Source organism: Eumetopias jubatus, unplaced genomic scaffold (genome assembly GCF_037043125.1).
Source record: "Eumetopias jubatus isolate StellerSeaLion01/CBP00866 unplaced genomic scaffold, mEumJub1_p1.0 scaffold_2, whole genome shotgun sequence".
Lineage (NCBI taxonomy): Eukaryota > Metazoa > Chordata > Mammalia > Carnivora > Otariidae > Eumetopias > Eumetopias jubatus.
Genome location: NW_028274808.1, coordinates 129843123 through 129870293, shown reverse-complemented (window position 1 = coordinate 129870293; position 27171 = coordinate 129843123). Strand labels below are relative to the sequence as shown.

Sequence of the window (27171 nt, the reverse complement as noted above, 5' to 3'; positions counted from 1 at the left end):
CATCACAAAACAGTAAAATTTCAGAGTTAATATTTATAGGTGCATAGTTTCATGCTCACGTTTTTAAGTATTACATATATTAACAAATTTCACAACACATCATTTTTAAACAGAAATAATCATTAAAAGACACCTAGAAATCTTATAGTATATGATAGTAAATCACAACTTCTCAATAACAGCAACAAAAAATAGTGAAGATTTAGAAATAAGTGGTAGTCACTTAGGTGTTTTAATTTAACATTTTAGATTTGAAGCCACAATATCGCATAGCACACAAGGACCCTGCTACCATATAATCACTTCAGTGAGAGGGAAGCACTGAAATGCTGAGTAGGGGCAGGTACAGATAACTTCAATCACTGCTGATGGAAGAGTTTAAAATACATTGTAAAAACTTTGAGAAAATATCATGACTGGGCATGTTGGAACTGAGTACTTGTACAGGATGGAACATCTTTCAGTAGGTCTCAAGAAACTGGGAGCAAAAGTATTTCTTAGGCTTCGGGTTCATAGTCTTGATATCCTTCCTAATATGAAGAAAATCAGAAAGAAAACATGCAGTGTTATTAGTTTTAGTCATCAGTAATGAAGGATTTAGGGTGAATGAGATAGGACACGGCTCACTGCCTTGAATGAAGGTTATACTCATAACAGCTCTGCAACTATTCAGTTACACACAGTATACTTTCATTTTTAATAATTTTGTCTTCCTGTCAAATATAAAAGTGAATTATGCTGCTCAGAGTTCAGGTATCTGAATTTTACTTTCAGATGACATTTAACAATCATATGTTCTAGTCCTGTAGGACAAGTTAGTTGGTCTATATTGCTCCCAGTTTCCTCAACTGTACATTTTGAGAGATAAATTAAGTGGCTTAAAAAGCCTCTTCAAGGGCTAAGATCCTCTAATTTTTAAAATGAGACAAAGACATTTAAAGGCAAGTGACATTTTCTCTCCTTTTGCTTCTCAATGAAAATGTCTTCTTCATCCATGGCTTCAATTATTACTTTTATTCTAAACCCCCCTCTCCCCATACAGTATATGGATAGCATCCACAGTAAAAATATTAAAGATCTTAACTAAAGCAGTCAGATTAGTCCTAAAGAACAACTCTAATTAGGATTCTGCTTTAAAATGAGCGAACAAATATATCTTCAATAACTCAAGTTGCTTTCTGAATATAGTACAAACTTAAATGGAAAGTTTCTCCTAGTATTCTACAACTTATCTTTGACCCATCTCTGCAGCGTTAATATGTCACTAGTCTCTGTTCCCTAACCTCAAATCCTATTTAATTACTCACTGTTCCTCAGACATATCTTTATGCATGTTTAGACATGCATGCCTTTGCTTCTGATATTACCTTGTGCTAGAATGTCCTCCTTTCATTTTGGCCTATCATATCTCCCATCCCCCCCACACACAGATCAACACCAACTCTTCTATAAAAGTCCTGATCACTCTGACCAGCTCCTGTAAAATATTATACTTTTTTTGTGTATCTTGAATATTTTTGCCTCTGTGATGCCTGATACATAGAAGACAGTCAATAATGTTTAAAGGAATTGTCATGAATAAATGAAGGAGTAAATTTGTATTTGTTTTTGTCAAACCATTAGAATGTAAACTCCTTGTGTCCTGGTACTATCAATTAATCTTCTTGTATTTTCTATAGTATTTAGCATTGTGCTGTGCATAAAAAGATTCAAAAATTTTGGTAAAATCTAAGAAACAATTTAATCTCAATTTCTATAAATGGGATTATCACTATGCCTTTAACTGATGCCATGAAGAATAGTATATAACCTAACTAAAGACACTTTAACTTGATTTTTAATGAATAATACATCTTCTTTGTGATGTCTGGTTCCAGTATAAGGGTAACACCGTCCTCATGGAGTTAGTTGGGGAGTAATCTTTCCTCTTTTTTTTTTTTTGGAAGAGAAATTAATTGGTATTAATTATAATTAATAGTTATTAATTATTCCATAAGTGTTTGGTAGAATTCATCAGTGAAGCTGTCTGGTCCTGGGATTTTCTTTGTGGGTAGATTTTTTTTTTAACAATAATCCAGTCTCTTTACTTTGTTATAGGTCTATTCAGATTTTCTATTTCTTCTGAGTCAGCTGCATTCATTTAAAAGTATTTTTAAATTTTCCTTAAGATACATTTTCTTTTAAAGAAACTTATTTTCAAATTAAAATTAATCATCAAAAGGCTAGACTGAAGTACATCAGTTCCTGCAAACCATGCATTTATCATATTTCTACTCTATAATTTTTGTGGGTACCTTTTATTTTACCATGCAAATATCCTGCTGGAAATATATGGCAAATAATAATTATTTTAGGCATTCAGTTAATTTCTCCAACTTTCCATCTGGGGATTTATTTTAGAAAGTAAGGTTTTTAATAAAATAATTTTCTAATGCAGGGATCAGCAAACACTTTCTGTAAAGGGTCATTAAGTACATATATTAGGTTGTGTGAACCACAGAGTATCTCTGTTTTTTTTTTTTAAACAACCCTTTACAAATGTAAAAACCACTTCTAGCTTTCAAGTTGTCTGCACAATATATATTCTGGATTTGGCCAATTTGTCCCTCTAGAGAGTAAATCACTTTCATTAAGGACAAATGGAAGGAAAATCTGACAGTGACAGATTTTTGGTACTGCTTATTAAAAAGACCCAACTTGAAGTCCTGAAGTTTATTTTTAGAGTTGTAGGTATATAAAATTTTACCTCAGAAGGCATTTCATACGCCTCATTGTCAGGATCAACGGGCATATCTTCCAGAATTCCTTCCTGTGGGCCTCCTTCTTCACTCTAAATGGGAAGCACAAAAGGAATATGATGAGGTACTAGTTTTTACTTTTTAAAAATTAGGCACACTTTCAAAACATCTTATATATAATACTGGTAAGAATGTTGTAAAAGTGGCACTCCTTAATATTACTGCTCGCATTCTAAACTATATAGTACCGTTGCAGAAATATTGTGGTTGTATGTGTTGTTAACACTAAAAATGTACAAATTTTTTGCCCAAGTAATTCACTACCCAGGAAGTAGTCCAAAGCTATCATCCAAACATGTTTTTCAAAGCATCAATGACAGCAGTAAAAGAAATTGTTAACCTAAATGTTCAGTAGAAGATGAAAAGTTTAGAAAATTATAATTAATCTATTCAATAGATTATTATGAAGATATGTATTTACTATAGCATAAGAATTATATAACAAATTGAGAACCTATTATAATAGCATGTTTAGAAAGATATAAAGTTGTATATATTATGGACATAACCAATGTATTATTCAGATACAAAGCTAAAAAGATTGAAGAAAATCCAACAAAATATTAAAAGCACTTTTTATTGGGTAGTTATGTTTTACTTTTTCATAAGTTAACTTATATAACCATTTATAATGTAAAAGCATACATATTTTATAATTTATTTTTAAATGATGGCAAAGAAATTATTTTCTGAAATTTCAAAATTGAAGTTATATAAATATATATAACTATATAAATATATACTAACTATATATCACTATATATATATATATATATATATATATATATATATATATATGTAGAGAGAGAGAGAGAATCAAATACATGATCCACAAATTTCCCAGATCTCTCTCCTTAGAAATAAGATACCATAAAACTCAACTTGAACTCAGGTCTTCACTAGTATCCTTCATTAAATACCTTTTGTTGCTTTGCATTTATTATGTAAAAGCATACATATTTTATAATTTATTTTTAAATGATGGCAAAGAAATTATTTTCTGAAATTTCAAAATTGAAGCTATATAAATATATATAACTATATAAATATATACTAACTATATATCACTATATATATATATATATATATATATATATATATATATATATATATATGTAGAGAGAGAGAGAGACTCAAATACATGATCCACAAATTTCCCAGATCTCTCCCCTTAGAAATAAGATACCATAAAACTCAACTTGAACTCAGGTCTTCACTAGTATCCTTCATTAAATACCTTTTGTTGCTTTGCATTTATTCCAGTAAAGTTCACTGAAAATTGAAAAAGCAGAGAAGCAATGTGAGCCTAAAATGGACTTACTCAAAGAGATCAAATACTCCCTCAGCCAATGTTGCTTATGTTTAAAAATATGCCTGATGTAAATAATAGCTCCTCCTGTCTCCATCATGAAAGTGACTCACAGGTAGGCAGAGAGATAAAGAAATGGCTGCCCATGTGAAAAGTCAAACTAAACCTCATGCTTACGTTAACTGGGCTGAGTAGTTTATAGATCATCATCTCCTGCCCAACTCCCTTTTTATAAACCCAAACAGTCCAAGTTATATATAAATGAAATAAAATATAGACATTCCCCAGAATACCTTACTTCTAAATGTGGAATAAAGATACTATTTCCATGGAGTTTCACCTCTTAGCACAAGTCAAGAATACAGGTTCTCTTGTGTTGTGGTTAGATATGAGGTCGGTAGCATCACAAGACTTGAGTTCAAATCTTAGCTTCTCTAGATTCTAGACTTTTTAAATTGAAGTACAAGTAACATATAGTATTATATTAGTTTCAGGTGTACAACATAATGATTCAACAATTCTATACATTATTCAGTGCTTACCACGCACGATGAGTATAATCACCATCTGTCACCAAACAATGTTATTATAATCTTGTTGACTATGTGCCCTATGTACTTTTCATCTCTGTGACTTATTTATTTTATAACTGGACATTTATACTCTAAATCCCTTTTAGTTCACCCATTCCCCACCCACCTTTCCTCTGGCAACCACCTGTTCTCTGAATTTCAGAGTCTATCTCTTTGTTCATTTTTCTTATTTCTCAGATTCCACATATAAGTGAAGTCACTTATTTGTCTTTCTCTTATTTAACTTAGCATTATACTCTCTAGGTCTTAGAAGTGTTGTTGCAAATGGTGACATTTTGTTCTTTTTTATGGGTAATATTCCATTGTGTGTGTAAATACACTACACCTTCTTTATCCATTCCTTTTACAATGGACACTTAAGTTGCTTCCATATATTGGCTATTGTAAATAATGCTGCAATAAACATAGGGGTGCATATATCTTTTCAAATTAGTGTTGTTATTTTCTTTGGGTAAATACCCAGTAGTGGACTTATGGGGTCATACGGTATTTCTATTTTTAATTTTTTGAGGAAACTCCATACTGTTTTCCAGACTGGTTGCACTAATTTTCATTTCCACCAATAGTGCACAGGTTTCTTTTTTCTCCACATCCTCACCAATACTTGTTATTTCTTCTTTTTTATTCTAGGCATTCTGATAGGTGTCAAGTAATAAATATCTCATTATGGTTTTGATTTGCATTTCCCTGTTGATTAGTGATGTTGAGCATCTTTTCATGTGTCTGTTGGCCATCTGTAGGTCTTCTTCAGAAGATGTCTACACAGGTCCTCTGCCCATTTTTTTGATTGCACTGTTTTTTTGATATTGTATAAGTTCTTTATATATTTTGGATATTAACCCTTATTGTATATGTCATTTGCAAGTATCTTCTCCCATTCAGTAGGTTGCCTTTTTGATAGTGCAAAAGCTTTTTATTTGGTGTAGTCTCAATAGTTTATTTTTGTTTTTGTGTCTGTTGACTAGGGAGACATATCGAAAAAAGTGTTTCTACGGCTGATGTCAAGGAAATTATTGCCTATGTTTTCTTTAAGGATTTCTATGGTTTCAGGTCTCGTATTTAGATCTTTAATCCACTTTGAGTTTATTTTTGTGTATGGCATATGAAAGTGGTCTAGTTTCATTCTTTTGCATGTAGCTATCCAGTTTTCCCAACACCATTTATTGAAGAGACTGTCTTTTCTCCATTGTATATTCTTGCGTCCTTTGTTGTAGATTAATTGACCATATAAGCATGGGCTTATGTCTGGGTTCTCTATTCTTTTTGATTTATCCATGTGTCTATTTCTGTGACAGTACCATACTGTTTTGATTACTACAGCTTTGTAGTATATCTTGAAATCTGGGAAGGTGATACCTTCAGCTTTGTTCTTCCTCAAGATTGCTTTGGCTGTTTGGGATATTTTGTGGTTCCATACAAATTTAGAAATTCTTTGTTCTATTTCTGTGAAAAATGCCATTGGCATTTTGATAGGGATTGCATTGAATCTGTAGAGGGCTCTGGGTTGTATGCACATTTGTACAGTACTAATTCTTCTATGAGCATGAATATCTTTCCATGTATTTGTATCATCATCAATGTCCTTCATCAATGTTTTACAGTTTTCAGAGTGCAGGTCTTTCACCTTCTTAAGTTTATTCCTAGGTATTTAATTCTTTTTAGTGCAATTGCAAATGGGACTGTGTTCTTAATTTCTCTTTCTTCTACTTTGTAATTAGTGTATAGAAATGCAACAGATTTCTTTACATAATTTTGTATCCTGCAACTTTACTGAATTCATCAGTTCTAATAGTTTTTTTTGGTGGAGTCTTTAGGGTTTTTTTATATATAGTATCATGTCATCTGCAAATAGTGAAAGTTTTACTTCTTCCTTATCAATTTGTATGCCTTTTATTTTTCTTGTCTGATTGCTGCAGCTAGAACTTCCAGTATCATGCTGAATAGAAGTGGTGGGTGGACATCTGTGTCTTGTCCTTGATCTTAGGGGAAAAGCTGTTAGTTTTCCACAACTGAATATGATGTTAGCTGAGGGATTTTCACATACGTCCTTTATTATGTTGAAGTATGTTCCCTCTAAACCTAAGTTTGTTGAGAGTTTTTTTGTCATGAATGGATATTGTCCTTTGTCAGTTATTTTGGCATCTATTGAGATGATCATATGGTTTTTATCCTTTCTCTTATTAATATGATGTATTATACTGATTGATTTGCAAATATTGAACCGGTCTTGTATCCCTGGAATAAATCCCAATTTATTGTGGTGAGTGATTTTTGTAATGTATTGTCAAATTCTGTTTGCTAATATTTTTTTATTAAATATTTTATTTATTTGAGAGAGAGAGAGAGACAGCAAACATGAGTGAGAGAGAGAGAGAGAACCAAAAGGAGGAGAGGCAGAGGGAGAGTAAGAAGCAGGCTCCTCACTGATTAGGAAGCCTGACACAGGGCTCGATCCCAGAACTCTGGGATCATGACCTGAGTTGAAGGCAGGCGCTTAACCAAACTGAGCCACCCTGGTGTCCCCTGTTTGCTAATATTTTATTGAAGATTTTACATCTTTGTTCATCAGAGATATTGGCCTTTAGTTTTCTTTTTGTTTGCACTGTCTTTGTCTGGTTTTGGTATCAGGGTAATGCTGGCCTTGTAGAATGAATTTGGAAGTTTTTCCTCCTCTTCCCCTCCTCCCCCTTCTTCTTTTTCCTGAATACTTTCAGAAGAATAGTTATTAACCCTTTAAATGTTTGGTAGAATTCACCTATGACGCCATCTTGTCCTGAGCTTTTGTTTGCTGGAAGTTTTTAATTCTGATTCAATTTCATTGCTAGTAATCACTCTGTTCAAATTTTCTATTTCTTCCTGATTCAGTTTTAGAAGATGATATTTTACTAGAAATTTATCTAGTTCTTTTAGATTTTCCAATTTGTCCTATAATTTTTCATAATATTCACCTATAGTTTTTTGTATTGCTGTGTTATTATTTCTCCTCCTTCACTTCTAATTTCATTTGAGTTCTTTCTTTTTTCTTGATGAGTCTGGCTAAAGGTCTATCAACTTTGTTGATTTTTTTTTTAACTTTGTTGACCTTTACAAAAAGCCAGATCTTTATTTCATTGATCTTTACTATTGATTTGTCTAGTCTCTATTTCATTTATTTCTGCTATAATCTTTATTATTCCTTTCTTTCTACTAGCTTTGGGCTTTGTTTTTTCTTTTTTTTTTTTTTTCCTAGCCCCTTTAGATACAAGGTTGGGTTGTTTATTTCAGATTTTTCTTGTTTCTTAAGGTAGGCCTATGTTGGGGTGCCTGGGTGGCTCAGTCCTTAAGCATCTGCCTTCAGCTCAGGTCATGATCCCAGGGTCCTGGGATCAATCTGCGCATCGGGCTCCCTGCTCAGCTGGAAGCCTGCTTCTCCCTCTCCCACTCCCCCTGCTTGTGTTCCCTCTCTCACTGTCTCTGTCAAATAAATAAATCATCTTAAAAAAAAAAAAGGTAGGCCTATGTTGCCATAAACTTTGATCTTAGAATTCCTTTTGCTGCATCAAAAGATTTTGGGCTGTTGTGTTTTCATTTTCATTTGTATCAATTTATTTTATTTTTCTTCTTTGATCTTGGTAGACCCATTCATTGTTTGGTAGCATGTTTAGCCTCAATGTATTTGTGGTGTTGTTTTTTTTTTTTTTTCAGATTTTTTCTTGTAATTGATTTCTAGTTTCATACCATTATAGTCAGAAAAGATATATTGATATAATTTTATTCTTCTTGAATTTATTGAGACTTGTTTGGTGGCCTAACATGTGATCTATCCTGCTATCCTGGAGAATGTTTCATGAGCACTTGAAAAGAATGTATTTTCTTCTATTTATAGATGGACTATATATATATATACACACATATATATAGTCCATCTAAATATATAGTATATATATAACATATATACATTTATAGATATATATTAAATTTATATATATTAAATAAATTTATATATATTAAATATATATAAATAATGAATGTATGTATATATTAGATTCATCTTGTCTAATCTGTTATTCAAAACCACTGTTTCCTTGTTGATTTTCTGCCTGGATGATCTATCCATTGATGTAAGTGAGTATTAAAGAATGCTACAACTACTGTATTACTGCCAATCTCTCCTTTGTCTGTGAATAGTTGCTTTATGTATTTGGGTGCTCCCATGTTGAGCACATAGATATTTACAATTGCTTTATCCTCTTCCCTTTTTCATCATGTAGTTCCCTTCTTTGTCTCTTGCTACAGTCTTTGTTTTAAATTCTATTTTGTCTGATAAGTACTACTACTCCAGATTTTTTGTTTCCATTTCCATTTTCATGGTAAATGTTTTTCTGTTTCTTCACCTTCAATCTGCATGTCTTCTTAGGTGTGAAGTGAGTATCTTACAGACAGCATATAGATGGGTCTTGTTTTCTAACTTTAATCACCCTGTGTCTTTCGATTGGAGCATTTAGAACATTTACATTTAAAGTAATTATTAACAGGAATTTACTTATTGCCATTTTGTAATTTATTTTATGGTTGTTTTTGTCATTCTGCTCTGTTCCTTACTTCTCTTGCTTTCTTCCCTTTTGGTTTGATGGCTTTCTTTAGTGTTATGTCTGGATTCCTTTCTTTTCTTGTGTGCATTTATTATAAGTTCATGATTGGTGATTACCTTTAGGTTCATTTATAACATGTTATGTGTATAGCAGTCTCTATTAATTTGATGGTCAGTTAAGTTTGAACACATTCTAAAAGCAGTTTTTATGTATGTGATGTCATATTTTACATCCTTTTATTTGTGAATCCCTTGACTGACTTTTGTAGATATAATTGATTTAAGTGCTTTTGCATTTTAATCTCCATTCTCGTTTTACAAATAATTATTCTATTATATTACATGTTTGCTTCTACCTGTGAATGTTTTTCTTTCATGACTTTCTTACTTTTAGTTATGGCTTTTCTTTCCATTCAAAGAATTCCTTATAATGCTTCTTACAAGGCTGGTTTAGTAGTGATGAACTCCTTTAACTTTTTTTGTCTGGGAAACTCCTTATCTCTCCTTCTATTCTGAATGATAATCTTGCTGGAAAGAGTATTCTTGGTTGCAGGTTTCTTTCTTTCAGCATTTTGAATATATCATGTCACTCTCTTCTGGCCTATAAAGCTTCTGCTGAAAATTCAGCTGAGAGCTGATAAACCTGAAGGTTTCCCTTGTATGTAACTGTTTTCTCTTCTCTTGCTGCTTTTAAAATTCTCTGTTTATAACTATTTTCTTGCCATTTTAATATTTTGTCTTGGTGTGGACCCCCTTGGTTAATCTTGTTAGTGGTTCTCTGTATTTCTTGGATCTGAATGTCTGTCTCTTTCCTCAGATTAGAAAAGTTTTCAACTATTATTTCTTCACACAATTTTTTGCTTCTTTCTCTGTTCTCCTTCTGATATCCCTATAATGCAAATGTTAATTACACTTGAAATTGCTGAATTTCCTCAACCTGGTTTTTTTTTTTTTTTTTTTGGAGTGAGAGAGAGTGAGTGGGGGAGTATACGCAGAAGGAGAGAATCTTAAACAGGCTCTACACCCAGCACAGAGCCTTACACAGGTTTGATCTCACAACCCTGAGATCACAACCTGAGCCACAATCAAGAGTCAGCCGCTTAACTGACTGAGCCACCCAGGTGCCCCACAACCTCTTCTCATTTTCAATTTCTCTTTTTGCTGTTTAGCTTGGTTTCTTTCCCTTACCCTGTTTTCCAGATCATGGATTCATTCTTTGCATCCTCCAACCTGTTATTGATTCCCTCTATTATATTTTTTTAATTTCAGTTATTGAGTTCTTCATCTCTGACTGGTTCTTTTTTATATTTTCTATCTTTTTGTTGAAGGTCTCACAGATTCTCCACTCTTTTTTCAAGTCCAGTGAATATCCTTATGACCATTACTTTGAATTCTCTGCCCGGCATATTGCTTATCTTATTTCATTTAGCTCTTTTACTGTGATTTTGTCCTGTTCTTTCATTTGGAACATATTCCTCTGTTTCCTCATTTTGCCTCACTCTGTGTTTGTTTTGATGTATTGGGATGGTAGTTACGTCTCTTGGTCTTGAAAATAGTGGCCTTATGAAGAAGTCCTGTGGCACCCGGTAGCACAATGTCCCCTGGTCACCAGAACCAGGCATTTCAGGGATGTCTCCTATGTGGGCTGTGTATACCCTACTGTTGTGGCTGAGCTGCATTTGCCCTTCAGTCCAGTGAGCTGCAATGACCCACTTCCCTGCTGTGGATACACCAGTCAAGATGTGGCATGTCAGCAGTCAGGCTAGCTGTCTGCAATCAGTCTGTCTGCCACAGGTGCACATGCACCAAACAGCAAAATGCTTTCCTGGTTGGGCTCCTGAGAGGCTTTCAATGGTGGGCAAGGTTGGCAGTCAGACCAGATTTCAATACCTAGTCTGTCTGCCAGGAATGCAGGTGCACCAAAAGGCAAAGCACTATCCCTGAACACTCAGTTTAAAAGCTCCGCTGCTGGAACTGTGGGTGTGCTAGTGTATTGTAGTTTTCTTCCCCTCCTGCCAGGGAAGGAATAATTTTGGAATGGCAACAGCCTTTGCTGGAGCTACTTACAGGGTGTGTTGGGGCAGGAGCTGCTTTGGAGGGATGCCCTGCTAACACAGGTGACTTAGGGTGGGTCTGCAGGGGAATGTGGGTGCCAGGCACATCGTGTAGCAAGAGAGGTGGAGAATGTTCACACTGATTCTTGCAAGTGTTCAGCTATCTAGTATGGGAGATAGGAAGATAAATGGTACCCACTGGCATTTTTGTTCTTGGATAAGTCTCCTCAAGATCCCTGCCCCTTCAGCACACGTTCTGAGATTAGTAAATAACTCTCCTTCATATACATCACAGCTTTTACTTAAACTGCTGTACCTATGTTTTTTCTCCTCCGGGTTATTTGCTATGCTGGTTCTTTAAGGGCAGAGACTCAGGTTCATATCACCCTCTAGCTCTCCCAAAACTAAGCGTGCTGATTTTAAAAGTACCTGGAGTTAAGCCCCACTGATAGTAAAAGCTCACAAAATGTGCCCCACCTGTTTTCAAAGTCAAAGGGACTCATCTTCCCAGGGCTAATCCCCCCTGTCTGGGGTGGGGTTTGGATCTTGTTTCTTCTGTTTGTGATGTCATCCCCCCCTACCCTGCCATTTGTGATTAGTCTCACTGGGGGTTTGGTTCCCAACTATCTGCATCTTCCCCTCCTATACTCTTCCATGTGGCCTCCTCTTTATTAACTGTGGAAAGTCTATTCTGCAAGTCTTTGAGGTAACAGATGTAGCTGTTATCTTGGTGTGTTTAAGGGACCAGGTGAGTTCAGGATCTTCCTACTCTGCCATATCTTCCTGATCTCCCAGATTCTAGATCTTTTGTGATGTTGGGCAAGTTTCTTAAGCTTTTTCTAAGCACCAAATAGCCTTAGTGAAAAAAATGGGGCAGCAATTCATCTTTTAACGAGGAGGAACAAAAGATACCATTAATCTACTATTAGTATTTAGGTAACTTTTAGTGATAGTCAAGTATGAGAAAAATAAAGTAAACCTGTTGTTAAAAAGAACCAAAGGCCCAAAACAGAATCACTTATGTTAAAGACCCATGTCAGTAAACCAAGTCTTAATACCTAAACTAACTGCAGTTCTAACACCCCCAAGAATACAAATTTAACCAGCATACTAATTTCCTCATCTACACTAGGAGGTAACCTGCTATTAGACCATTTCTGTTCCCTTTAGGAGTGTGACCTTGCCTAAAACAATGCAGTCACTGTTAATAATTTCTTCCCCCCACCCCATTCCCTCTCTGCCTTTAAAAATCTTTTCTTTCCTACAGCTTGATGGAACTCCATTCTATTTGCCTGACTCACTGAGTAAAGCTAATCAGATCTACAAATTTGCTCAGTTGAATTTTTTTTTTTTTAACAGATTTGGTTGCAGTATTGACAATTAAGTGAACTTCTGACAGCCTTCAAGGACAACAAGAAACAGAGGCACAATGCCTCACCAATCCTTTTGAGTTCATTGTCTTTTTCACCGTTTCTGAGGGCCATTGGTGAGTTCCTCTCAATATGAGCTCTGTTCTTTTTGCATCGAGCTTCCAATCTAAGTTGCTTTACAGTCTAGAGTTAATGGGCCAGTCTAGACTGACAGGAGGTCTCTAACCAGTCCTTGTTTCAGTCTGCAATTTCAGTTGGAATCCCTTCCTCAGTTCCAACTCCAGTCTCCAGTAGTGGAGTCTGCTGATTTAGTCCACATTGGGAATTGCTGGTGGTGCAGGTAGGAACTTCCATTGGCAAGTCCACAGATTTCTTAAATCCAGCCCTTGGTTCTATCCTCAGATTCCACATGGAGAACTGCATCTGCCACCAGAAGTTCTTAATTTGTTTGGCATCAGTCCAGAGTCTTCATTCTTTGAGGTCTTCCGGTTTAATCCTTTTCCCAGTATCAAGTTCTTTGCCTACTGCTGGTGTCCATGGTTCTGTTTCCTTGGTAACTATTGGTTTCTGTTAATGGGCACATGAGGTAAAGGCTAATTGTTAAAGGGAATCTTGGATGCCAAAAACCTGCAAAAATTCGTGGGCATGGGTTCAGCATTTAAGAGCTGTTAGTTTACATACCACCTAACTCAAAGACTCCCATGTTAGGATAAGTTGGTTACACAATGGGTTACATAGACAGTAGATCACCCACCCACTTCAAGAAAGCTTCTGTGCAACCAGGTACACTGTAAAACATGCATAATTCCCACCCCAGCTGCATGTGCCTTTTAGATATTAGTTTGCCTCTGAGAAACCCAAAGACTTGGCTAATGGGATCCTTAAACTCTAAGCAGTCAAGCACACCACCGTCCAGCATGCCTGCTTTTTTCTAAAAACCATGGGCTCAGAATCTGTGAATATCTACAGAAATGGCAAAATTTTACTAAAAACTATCTAGAATTACAATGGCCGTTATGAGGAATGTTTCAATTATATAAGATCCCCTTTAAGGAGTGTACTTGAAAGTAAAGCCTTCAAAATTCTAAAAATAGCTTCATTGAAAATTTCACTACAAAAAAACTGATAAAAAATTAAAAAGACGCAAGAGGTAACTAATAGAGAAGACTATAAGACTCATGTAATTCTCAGTACTTTCCTCTATCATTTCAATACTCCTCCTAGTCCTCTGTCTGAATTGCCTTAACATGACCATAAACATAAGTCCACCAAGTTAATAACCTTATAGACACCCCCCCCATTATCTATCTTAGAATGAGGGCCCCACGTAAATTTTGCATTATCATATCTGTCTCATGGTTAAATACTTTTAAACAACAAGGCCTCTGATTATATACTTATGTGTGTCTAGTATAGAGTGTGACATTTTCTACTTCTGGATGGTATTACTAAAATTTGTAAAGAGCTCTGTTTAATTCACCTAAAAATAAGTACTTCTAACTTAATTTTTTAGAGAAAATCTCAGAAACATAAAAGAAACTAACACAAATGCTTGTCAGATTCACAAGACCTGGGAAAATATTCAGTATTAAGGGTAATTTCAGGTTGCTGGTTTATTATAATAGACATATCTTAGACTTATCAACCCTGACTATAATGCAAACATAACTTTTTATTCTGCCTATGTTTACTAATCAAATAGGTTCATGTTGTCTCTGTTGCAAAATTAGTCAGGAAAAAAAAAACCCTTAGAATTAGATTTTGTCTAATGTTTCAAATCTAAACATAATTAAGAACAAGTAAATTGAATAGGTGTAAATAAAAGTTTTAGGTGAATTTTTAACATCATTTCCTCAAATCATTTTGGTAACCTGAAACTTTAGAGTTTTGCTAAGTGATGAGTTAAGTTAAATTCATTAAGTGTCAAGATTATTTCCAAATAAAATACTAAAACATTAATCGCTGAAAATAGGCTTATTTACTTTTTGCTTACTTTTACAGAGGAATCAAAAATATTTGCACCTATTAGTAAACATGTTTTAAACCACATTGAGAAATTTTCTATGAAAAAAGCAGAAATCATAAAAGTATGTTTCTAGAAATAGAAACAGTATGTTTGTCAATTCACAGAATGCCAATGTAAAAGAGCATTCATAATTGTTTACTTCTTAGTGAAAGTCCCTAAGAGTTGAAAATTCTAATCAATATATGTAATTAACGCTACTAGGAAAGCACCTCTGTATGCAAGAAAAGAAAGTTGTTTGCTTTTGGTAAAGGAAGGTATGAGGAATGAAAATATATTCTAGTTAAGGGGAAAAAAAGCAATTTTGGCATAAAGTAAGGCTGCTTATTTAAAGAGGAAAAATATAGGACAAAATCCAAATGTAAAAAAGAAAGTTGAAGAAGTTTGTGGAAACAAAATCTGTGAAAAGAAATTTTAATGTATAATCAAGCTAAAATTAATATGAATTTATTTAAGAATGAGTTTTAATATTAAAAGTACACAGCTGGGCGCCTGGGTGGCTCAGATGGTTAAGCGTCTGCCTTCAGCTCAGGTCATGATCCCAGGGTCCTGGGATCGAGTCCCACATCAGGCTCCCTGCTCCTTGGGAGCCTGCTTCTCCCTCTGCCTCTCTCTCTCTCTCTCTCTGTCTCTCATGAATAAATAAAGAAAAAGTTTTTTAAAAAGTACACAGCTATAAAACTAGAATGTGGCTTTTTTTCTGTTAAAAGAAAAGTTTTCTTAGATTATTGGTCTGGTCATTGTTTACAATTTCTAATTAAGGTTTTTTGTTTAACATAAGCTGCTTAGAAAAATAAAGATTGTATGTTTTGTATTTATTGGGTCTTTGATTACTTCATTTTTTTTCCTTTTGTTTTTTGAAGGAAAAACAAACTTTTTTGTCGTTGTTGTTTTCTGAAGGGAAAAAATCCTTCAGAATCTTTTCAATTTTAAAAGAGCTAAGGCTTAACTTCTAGGGAAGATGGTGAAGTAGGAGGATTCTAAGCTCCCTTGTCCCATAGATACAACTAAATAATACTCACATCAGTGTAAATGACTCAGAAAATGGCACAGACTGGCAGAACAGACCCTCTACAGCTAACTGTAGAGACGAGGGCACACTGAAGAGGCTAGGAAGAGCTGACACTAGTTAGGAGCCAAACTAATGCACAAGACTGTCCATGGGAAGGAGGGACCATGCTGGCATGGAGAAAGGAGAGAGAGATCCTCTCACCAGGCACCCCAGACACAGGGAACCCACATGGGGAACATGAATACCTGTAACATTTAGCTTTGAAAAGCAGAGGGGCCTAATTTCATGAGTTCTTACAAATAGCAGGGCTTAACACCTGGAACTTTAAAATTGAGCATGCTTGGCTCTGGGAGAGCCAGGAAAGTGATAAGAAACAGTCCATGCCCTTAATGAGATAAGACAACAAAGAGCCCCATGGAGATACAGCAGAGAAGAAGCAGTTTGAAAATCGCCTGGGGTATATAAAGGAGGGATATTTGTTTACTAATCTCAGAGTTTATGCTTGAGGGGCAGGGATCTTCGGGTGACTTATGCAAGAACAAAAGAGCTGGCAGGTGCCATTTCCCTACCTTGCCCACCAACCTGCAGGATACACAGACAACTGCAGGAACCAAAAAGGTGCCACCTAACAGGGTGACCTGCCATTGTAGCCTTCTGCAGTTCATCCAACCCTGCCAGCCTCAGCAGGAGGTTTCCCGGGTGGCTTCCGGTCCCTTCCTGCAGCAGACCTGCACAGACCTTGCGGGCACTGTGCGCGCCACCCCCACACTCTCCTGTGAACTCTCCCATTGCAGCCCTGTGGCAGGAGGTTTCTAAGTGGCTCCAGGTCCCCTCCTGCTGCAAACATGCACAAAGCTCGCTAACACTGCACGCCCTACTGCTGTGTTCTCCTATGGACCTGCCCCCTCTGATATGCCCTTGGCCAGAGCCTGGCCAGAGTCTATCCAGAACAGTGGCAGTGTGCAAGCAGCCCTGAAGGGGCCAGCCCCACTTCAAAGTGATTCCTGCCCCAGGGAGAGGGGAAGATAACCACACAGGCCACTCTGACTGTGGCCCCAGCAATGGGCTTGGGGGCAGACACGTGATCTGACTGTAGGCCCTGCCCAACAATGCAAGCTCCTCAGGGGGTAACACAAGGAAAGTGCCCTGCAGTTTGGTACAACCACAGCTCTAGCAAATGCCTAATCTGACTCAAGCCCAAGTGCCACATATGAGCCCACTGACAAGACAGGGACCAAACCCTGCCCACAACAGGCAAAGAAAGACACTGCAGACAACTAGACCGAAGGCAAAAGTGGTTCAGCCACAATAGTAGAGCATGCACAACACACATAGGAGACACTCCCGAAGCACCAGGTTCTGGGGAACAGGGGTCATTGCAGCTACAGGACCTCTTCCCCATAAGGCCACTACTTCCAAGAGCAAGAGATGTAGCTGACTTTCCTAACAGACAGAAACAGACACAGAGGTTTAGACAAAATAGGGAGACAAAGGAATATGTCCCAAGTGAAAATGAAAGAACAGGAAAAAAAAAAAATCACAGCAAGAGAGCTAAATGAAATGGAGATAAGTAATATGCCTCACAGAGAATTTAAAGTAATGGTCATAAAGATGCTCACTGCACTTGAGAAGAGTGGAAGACCTCAGTGAGACCATCAACAAAGAGAAAGAAAACATAAAAAAGAATGATTCTGAGGGAAAGAACTCAATAACTGAAATTAAAAATACACTAGAAGGAATAAATACAGACCAGAGAAAGCACAAGAGCAGCTCAGCCATCTGCAGGCGAGAGTAATGGAAAGCAAGACAATAGACGTAGAAAAGCATTTGACAAAGTACAACATCCATTCATGATAAAAACCCTCAACAAAGTAGGTTTAGAGGAAACCTACCTCAGCATAATAAAGTCTTATATGAAAAACTCATAGCTAACATCATCCTCAATGGGAAAAAAAATGAAGAACTTTTCCCCTAAGGTCAGGAATAAGACAAGGATGTCCATTCTCACCACTTTTATACAACATAGTATTGGAAGTCCTAGCCACAGCAATCGGGCAACAAAAAGAAACAAAAAGCATATCAGTAAGGAAGAAGTCAAACTTCCACTATTTGCAGATAGCATAGTACTCTATATAGAAAACCTAAAAGACCCAACCAAAAAATACCACTAGAGCTGATAAACGAATTTAGCAAAGTCGCAGGAAACAAAATCAATCTATAGAAATCTGTTGCATTTCTATACACTAATAATGAAGAAGCAGAAAAAGAAATTAAGAAAACAATCCCATTTACAGTTGCACCCAAAATAATAAGATACCTAGGAATAAACCTAACCAAAGAGGTGAAAGACCTAGACTCTGAAAACTATAAAACACTGATGAAAGAAATTGAAGATGACACAAACAAATGGAAAGATACTCCATGCTCATGGATTGGAAGAACAAAGATTATTAAAATGTCTATACTATCCAAAGCAATCTACACATTTAATGCAATCCCTATCAAAATACCAACAGCATTTTTCACAGAACTAGAACAAACCTAAAATTTGCATGGAACCACGAAAGACCCCAAATAGCCAAAGCAATCTTGAAAAAGAAGCAAAGCTGGAGGTATCATATTTTTAGACTTCAAATTATATTACAAAGCTGCGGTAATCAAAACTTCATGGTACTGGCACAAAATAGAGACAAAAGAAAACCCAGAAAGACTCTCACAACTCTATGATCATTTAATCTTTGACAAAGCTGGAGAGAATATCCAATGGGAAAAAGACAGTCTCTTCAACAAATGGTGTTGGGAAAACTGGACAGCAATATGCAGAAGAATGAAACTGGATCACTTTCTTACACCATACACAAAAATAAACTCAAAATGGATAAAAGACCTAAATGTGAGATCTGAAAGCATAAAAATCCTAGAAGAGAAATAGGCAGTAATTTCTCTGACATTGGCTATAGCAACTTTTTTTTCTACATAACTCCCCTGAGACAAGAGAAACAAAAGCAAAAATAAACTATTGGAACTACATCAAAATAAAAAGCTTCTGCACAGCAAAGGAAACAACCAACAAAACTCAAAGGCAACCTACAGAATGGGAGAAGGTATTTGCAAATGACATATCTGATACAAGGTTAGTATCCAAAATATTATAATGAGCTTATATAACTCAGCACCCAAAAAATAATCCAATTAAAAAATGGGCAGAAGACAGGAACAGACTTTTCTCCAAAGAAGACATACAGATGGCCAACAGATACATGAAAAGAGGCTTATCATCAGTTTTTATCAGAGAAATGCAAATCAAAATTACGATGAGATATCACCTCACACCTGCCAGAATGGCTGAAATCCACAACACGGGAAACAACAGGTGTTGGCGAGGATGCAGAAAAAGAAACCGTCTTGCACTGTTGGGGGGGGATGCAAACTGGTGCAGCCACTGTGGAAAACAATATAGAGGTCCCCCAAAAAGCTAAAAATAGAACTATCCTTTTGGTGTGGAAATGTTGGGGTTCAGAACAAACGGCCAAGAAAGAATTCTTGAGACGTCTTCGGTGCAAAAAAGTGGTTTTATTGAAGCACGGTGACAGGACTCCAGGGCAGAAAGTGCTGCAGTGGGCTCATGAGGAGTGGCTGATTATATACGTTCAAGTTGGGAGGGCGCCAGGAATAGTACAAACCTCCAAGGTATTTTGGAAACAAGGTTTCCAGGACCTGGAAGGGGCTAGCTATTGTTAAGAAAAGGTCATTTATTAGTGTTAGGTAAAAACTCAGTCATGGGACCCTTCAGATGTATATCAGCGGACCGTATGTTTGGAGGATGATTGCTAACATATATCTTGGGGGTAGAGTAAAGGAAGTTTCCAAAAGAATTTCTTTATGTTTCAGATAGACTCATAGAATCCTGGGGTGTCGGGCTAAGATCGCCTTTTGCCCTTAGCAAAGCGTCAACATTGAGGCAGCTGAGCTCCCAGAGGAAGGTCACTCTGCCTGTTTCAAGGACTTGTCAATAGGTTGTGAGCAGCAAGGAAATTTAATTTTTTTTTCTTTTGCCTTTGTTTCCCACATCACTATGATCCAACAATTGTGCCACTGGGTATTTACCCAAAGAATACGAAAACACTAATTCAAAGGGATACATACATCCCTATGTTCATCACAGCATTATTTACAATAGCTAAGATATGGAAACAATCCAAGTGTCCATCAATTGATGAATGGAAAAAGATGTACACACACACACACACACACACACAGAATATTATTCAGTCATAAAAAAGAAATCTTGCCATTTGCAATGAAATAGATGGAGATAGAGAATATAATGCTAAGTGAAATAAGTCAGACAGAGAATGACAAATACCATATGCTTTCACTCATATGTGGAATTTACAAAACTAAACAAATGAGCAAAGGGGAGGAAAAAGAGAGAGAGAAAGAGAGAGAGAGAGAGAGAGAGAAATCAAGAAACAGATTCTTAACTATAGAGAACAAACTGATGGTTACCAGAGGGGGGGGTGGGTGGGGGGGAATGGGTGAATAAATAAAAACTTAAAAAAAAATGTTATTCCTTCTGGTCCAAATTTAAACATATTAATTTTTTATTCTTTCTCTCCTGGGCATAAGTATTTTCTTTTTACTTTTCTCATTTTACATCTTAAGAACGTGGCTTGACTTTCTGCCTGTCTGGGACATGCAGGTTGTCAGTACTTTTTTTGACTATCTTTGGGAGTAACTACAGATATTGAAAAAAAAATAGTATCTTTTACACCCTTTTTGAGGATGCCTCTTGGGTCCATGAAGTTGTTTACACTTGATCTTAGCCAAAAGGCCGAGAAGCGATCCATGAAGTTGTTTAATACTGCCAGAAATATTTACTGTTTGTCCTAGCTAAAACCTGACAAGATATTTTAAGACTTAACGACTCTATAATCAGAAATTTGGCCAAATTGGAAGCTGATATTCAGAACCTGATATAAAAAATTTTAAGCACTCTCACCTCAGGTGAATGTACCCAGAAGAAAAGAAGACATTCTCATAAGTGGATGGGTGTGTCAGTCCTTTGATAGCATTACACAGCAACCCAATTCTTTGAGGAATTAAAAACAGCTGTCCTTATTTTACAAGTCTAGTCTTACAGGACCAGAGGTACGATTACAGAACCAATTCAAAGACACAAATATTTTTTTTTACCAATTCCACAACCTCTCCTATTTATCTCAAAATGCATAAGTATTATAAAAATCCTGGTCTTGAGGGAAGGAGAGTCATTCTAGAAAGTGCTTGCATTTTTTTCCTGTGCTATTGAAACGTAAATGTTCAGTGTCCTACCTGGTCTTTTCCAATGAACTTAGTTCATCTCTTTAAAATACAAATTCCAGGGAGGTAATTTTTATCAAAAAAAACAAGGGGGAAAGCCATTTAGAACCTGACTTGCCAAGGACAAATACAAATCTTGTCTTCTCCACAAATATTAAAAGAAACCGTTAGCCATGTAGGCCAATAACCTTAAATTCAAAAACAAACTCATCCAACATTTATAACCAGTAAATTTTGTATCTATTTCATGGCAGTGATTTTAAAATAGAAGCTATAAGGTCTGCCTCTGTCTGTATGTTTATGTGTGTCTATATATGTGTTGTAAATGTGTTTCTACCTCTGGATGGTATTGCTAAAATTAATTTGTAAGAGAGAACTATTTCATTGGCTTGAAGGTAGGCTCGTCTAAAGATAGGCATTCTTTAACTCAGGGGCAGAAACTAACCCAAATGTTTTTCAAATTCATGTGATCTGAAAAAATATTTGAAATAAATCCTAAAGTTGATAGTTTAATTAAAACAAACATGTTTTTAGAGTTACGAACATTATATATAAAAATTTTAGTCTACTTGAGTTTAGTAGCCAAATAAATTTGTTAACTCTTACAAGATCTGTCAACAACAAAAATAGCTTAGGATAATGGCTGCGTAATGTTTAATAAAGTTTTTGTAAGTAATCTAAATAGTTAAGAACAAGTAGATTAAATAAAAGACCCTTGGAAATGTTAACACTACATTTGAAAATTTTAAGAGACATGCTTCTAGAAGTTTTAAAATGTATTCATAAATTTGAAAATTTAAAAAATGCTGATATGACCATTCACAACTGCTTCTTCATTTTCACTAGAAATCAAGGTCTTTAAGGGTTAAAATTCTAAATAATATATGTAATTAAAACTACTTAAAATAAGGGAAACCTCTCTGTATGCCAGGAAAGTAGGTTTTCAGGAAAAAAAAAAAGAGGTATAGAAATTAAGACGCATTTTTTGTTGAGGGAGAAAAAAAGTAAATTTGTCCTGAATTGAGGCTAAAGAGAAAAAAATAAAGGACAAAATCAGAATATATAAAAAAAATTGTAAAAGGTTTATGAACAAGAAACCTTTAAAAAATTAATACGTGGTCAAGCTGGCTAAGATTAAATAAATTTATTTATTTTTTAAGATTTTATTTATTTATTTGACAGAGAGAGAGAGAGAGTGCACACAAGTAGGCAGAGTGGCAGGCAGAAGAGGGAGAAGCAGGCTCCCTGCTGGGTGGGGAGCCCAATGTAAGGCTCAATCCCAGGACCCTAAGATCATGACCTGAACTGAAGGCAGACATTTAACCACCCTGGCTCCCCTAAATGAGTTTATTTTTAAAATAAGTTTTAATATCAAAATAAGCTGGTGCAAAGATAAAATTTGGTTTTCTCTCTGTTAAAATGACAGTTTTCTTGGACTTTTGGTCTGTTTTTGGTAAGATTATTGTATAAGATTCTTTACCTTTTGATTATTAAGTTTCATAATGATCTGTGATCCTATTTAGATAAGTGTTTTTAAACCCTTTTTTGGGTATTTTTGACAAACTTCCAAAATCAAGTTCTTTTAAAAATGCCTGTTTTATCTAGAACATTCCAAAATATTTGTCAAACAAATTGGACATTTGATATGTAATTTACATGGAAGCATATAAGTAATACTAAGCCTTCTTTATATTATATTTGTAGGATTGTGGCACATGTAGTTAAAGTCTATTTTCCTGCAAAAACAGCCCCTTATTGCCAGATTTTTGCCATCCTAATGTCCTTGAGACATGGCAATAGTCTGCTTCTGAATCAGAAAAACTGATATGGACAAATAATGGCTGTAAATTCAATGAAACCCCTGCAACTAGACTTCATTAAACAGCTACTTAGTATGGGTTATCAATATGTTCTTGTTATTGTATATGCATTTTCTGGATGGGTTAAAGCCTTTCCTTGCTCCAAGTCTGACGCCCTTACAGGAAAAACAAAAAACTTAAATGTGTTTCCCACTTGAAGTGTATTTTCCACTATCTCCAGTGATTAAGGCACCCACTTCACCAGACTAATCCTAGAAGCCTTAACAAAAGCTTTACCAACTTGAAATTCTATCAGTGTTACAGCTTTTTGCTGATCCCTTGTTGTCTCATGCTAGTATGATCAGCTACTATAAGTCTCTAATGTTTTATGCTCAAGCCAGCCATCAATAAAGAAGGTTTTCTAGATCCTATTTTTTCTTTTTGTAAAATAATTATTTTTAATTAACATATAATGTATTATTTGTTTCAAGGGTACAGGTCTGTGATTCATCAGTCTTGTATAATACCTAGTGCTTATTACAACACATACCTTCCCCAAGGGCCATCACCCACGTAGATCCTAATTTTAAAGGAGCCTGTTGGTCATCCCCTGGAGTGTTGTGGGTATTCTAAAATGTCATCAGAGGAAGACAGCCCGTGAGCCCCCATTGAAAGGGACCTTAACAAGTGCCCCTGACTACTGACCCTGCTCCAAAACTAAAAGATGCTAGAGAACTCTAAATCAAATCCACAGGAAGAGAAGTAGCTGACATGGAGGTAGACTGCTTCCACTCAAATTGCTGGATTAAGACTTCATACTGTGAACATAAAACCCCTTCTCCCTCTTTTCCTTTCGTTTCCTCTGGCATTGGCCTAGAAAGATAACACCCTCATCTGTATCTCCCAGGCCACTGCTAAGGCAGGGACTAACATCTTTGATTTCAGGCTAGGAGAAAATCTAAATGTGCCCCTAATTTTTCACAAGCAACATAAGACATCTTATTAGTTGATTCTCCTAAATTTACATTGTTGAGTTAAAAAGGACCTCTCAGGAGGCTTTTGAGACTCTGGACTCACTCCTTTTGGCAGGTCCTTTTTTCCTTGGCTAGGGATAAATATAAATGAAGCTATAATCCAAAATATCTCCTTAAAATTATTGCAGAATCTTCTAAAGCAATAGCAGCTCAACAAAGATCCTTAAACTCTCTAGCTAAAGTTGTTCATGATAATAGAATAGCTCTTGATTATCTTGTAGGTGAGCAAGGAGGTGTCTGTGTTTTGTCCAACACCACTTGCCATACCTAGATTAATGCTTTTGAGGAAGCTAAATCTCAAATAAGGACAAGCTGCTTGGCTTTAAAAAGGTGACTCCTTTCATGGGGTTTTTCCTTGACTTACTTGATTTTGATGGTTGGGTCTTGGGGACCATGGTTCCAAAATATACTCTAAATATTGGGAATCATCCTGCTTATATTAATCATAATGATCTCCTTGGTGTATTATATTCTCTCAGAAACTTTAAATGTATGTTTGCAACTACTAACCACCAAGCAACTATGACTGGAACATCTAAGGAACAACAACAAAAATTATCAACTTAAAAAATGTCAACTGGAAAATGTGACCTATGAATATCACAGAGGTTAAGTAAAAATGTCATGGCCTACGGCCACCTCACCAAGGAGGAACAAAAGCTGTGAGAGACACTAATGTTTTAAAGTTTGATCACATCTGTCAGTTAAGCTGAGTCTGCTGAAAAGGCGGGGGGGGGGGGGTGCTTGTTAGAAAGAAAACCACAGGCCCAAAATGGCATCACTTGGAAGAATTTCCCAAAGCATGGCTTGATACCTATTCTAATTGTTGCTTCAACCTCCCCCAGAAATGTAGTCTTAACCAGTCAGGAATATTTCAGTCAGTGCCAATCAATCTGCCAATTGGGTCCTCTTCCTCCCTCAAAAAAAGCGGTAATCTGTATGATAAAACACCTTGCTTTCCCCCCAGAAAGTGGCTTCCCCTAAAATAATTCTTTTGCTAATATCCTTCTTGCCCCACCCTCCTTCTATAAAAGCCTTTCATTTTGTGCATCTCCTTGGACTTCCCCTCACCCCCATTTGCTAGATGGGATGCTGCCCCATTTATTAATTGTTTAACAAAGCCAATTAGATCTTTAAAATGTGCACAGCTGAATCTTAGTCATTTAACAAATGGAAGAAAGAGGGTAAAAAATAAGCATAAGCAATCAAAAAAAATCCCAAGATATTCAATAACTATCAGCATATAACAAGAACAGGTTTATGCTTTCAAAAACCTTTAACTCATTAAAGGCATAAATATATTGTGTTTACATGCCTGACTGCTGGGCTTTTTAAGCATTGTTTTCTGGAGAATGAGATTATTGAATACATTAATTTTTTTTTGAGAGAGAGAACGAGCACTCACAAGCGGGGGTGGGGGATAGGTGTGGGAGAGGCAGAGGGAAAGGGAGGGAGAGAGACTCTCAAGCAGGCTCCACGTCCAGAGCAGAGCCCAACAGGGGGAGGGAGGATTCAATCTCACGACCCCAAGACCATGTCCTGAGCTGAAATCAAGAGTCAGATGCTTAACCAACTGAGCCACCGAGGTGCCTTAGTACATTAATATTTTAATAAATTATTAACTGACTGTAAAAATTTTAAATAACTGTTTTACCTTAAATACAGTGGAGACAGCTCACACAATTACTGTGAGGCACACTATCCTTAGCCACATCTTCCCTAGAAAACTTGGTCTTAGGTTTAGTAATTTACTCAGAGTTAAATTGGCAGAGGTGACTTCTGACTGTGCTCTTAACCACTATTCCGAAGTTCTCCAAGAGTTCTGACATTCAAATGTTTTTATTGAAATGTTTATAGATTTCAGAAACTGAGAAATTAGATCTTCTATCATGTCCCTATGTCCAATCTATTCTTTAAGACTTAGTTAAGAGTCTATTCCTGGGGGCACTTGGATGGCTCAGTTGGTTAAGCATCTGCCTTTGGCTCAGGTCATAATCCCAGGGTCCTGGGATCGAGTCTCACATCGGGCTCCCTGCTCAGCGGGGCGTCGGTTTCTCCCTCTGCCACTTCCCCTTTCCCCCTACTCATGTTCTCTCTCTCTCTCTCTCTCTCGCTGTGTCTTTCTCTCAAATAAATAAATAAAATCTTAAAAAAAAAGAGTCTATTCCTGGTAAGTGAAATTCTTATAATTTGATTTCTAAGACCTATCAAAGAATTTTATTTATAAACATTATATGTTCTATGGGGCCATTGCATCTTTTATATTATAGAAGTTTACCCAGAAGGAAAAACAATATTAGTTAAAGCACAGGGGAGCATTGTCTCTATCAAACTACTTTGGGGGCGCCTGGGTGGCTCAGTTGGTTAAGCGGCTGCCTTTGGCTCAGGTCATGATCCCAGGGTCCTGGGACTGAACCCCACATCGGGCTCCCTGCTTCTCCCTCTCCCTCTGCCTGCCGCTCTGCCTACTTGTGCTCTCTATCTCTCTGTCAAGTAAATAAATAAAATCTTAAAAAAAAAAAAAAAAAAAAACTACTCTGATGAGTGAGTCACCTGTGTGTAGAAAGATCCACCTTGAAGATGTGGCCAGGGGAACTAGTGAAAGTCAAGGAACTAGTGGGGATGAAGCGACAGTGTAAAAGATAGGCCTACTCTTGTGATGGTTCCTGCTATGTAAGTAAGCAAAATCCCTTAAGGACAAAGATAACTGATATTCAGTTTCCTATTTTCTGTTGAGTTCTGTGCTGCAAAATCATTTCACTGTCCCACCCTGCCCCTCACACATAGCCTGTTGTCCCAAAGTCTTCAATAAAGTTTACTACACAGTGATCAGAATAGGAGGCTGTGGGATGAGAAAGGCACAGAATAGGTAGGAGACAGGTTATTTTATGGAAAAAATTAGAGCCAGAATTGACAAGAAATCTAATCTCGTATTAGAATTAGAATTATCATGTATGTATTTTGCCTTTCCTGTACTAACTGTACCTTGGGTTAAACAAATAGTTGGTGAGTACAAGTTTTTCTCTCTAATCTGGCTAAGAAAGGAAAAATAAAGTATCATCATTTTACAAGGAAACTCGGCAATGATTGGCAAAGGCTGTGAACATGACATGAAGAGAGAGAACCACATATTCTGTGTTCCTTATAAGGTATCCTTACCCAACATCTGAACTGGATTCACATCTATTCTCAATCGGAAAATTTACAGTAATGTAGCAGCTGAAGAACATGTTCACATTAGATACAACTGGCAAAATTTCTGACTCTGGGGAGTGATATAAAACAAA

General features: G+C 36.3%; 1 protein-coding gene across 6 annotated transcripts in view; it reads right to left on the bottom strand.

Annotated features, from left to right (window-relative positions):
* Positions 1 to 201: 201 nt before the first annotated feature.
* The window catches only part of SNCA (synuclein alpha), a 144591-nt gene continuing 117621 nt past the window's right edge, over positions 202 to 27171 (bottom strand). For all 6 annotated transcript variants that reach the window (XM_028117774.2, XM_028117773.2, XM_028117777.2 and 3 more), the window contains exons 5-6: positions 2747 to 2830; positions 202 to 530 (exon numbers count right to left, since the gene is read on the bottom strand). In XM_028117774.2, coding sequence (XP_027973575.1) covers positions 498 to 530; positions 2747 to 2830 — 117 coding nt within the window. In that variant the 3' untranslated portion in view covers positions 202 to 497. The remainder of the gene's footprint in view (positions 531 to 2746; positions 2831 to 27171) is intronic.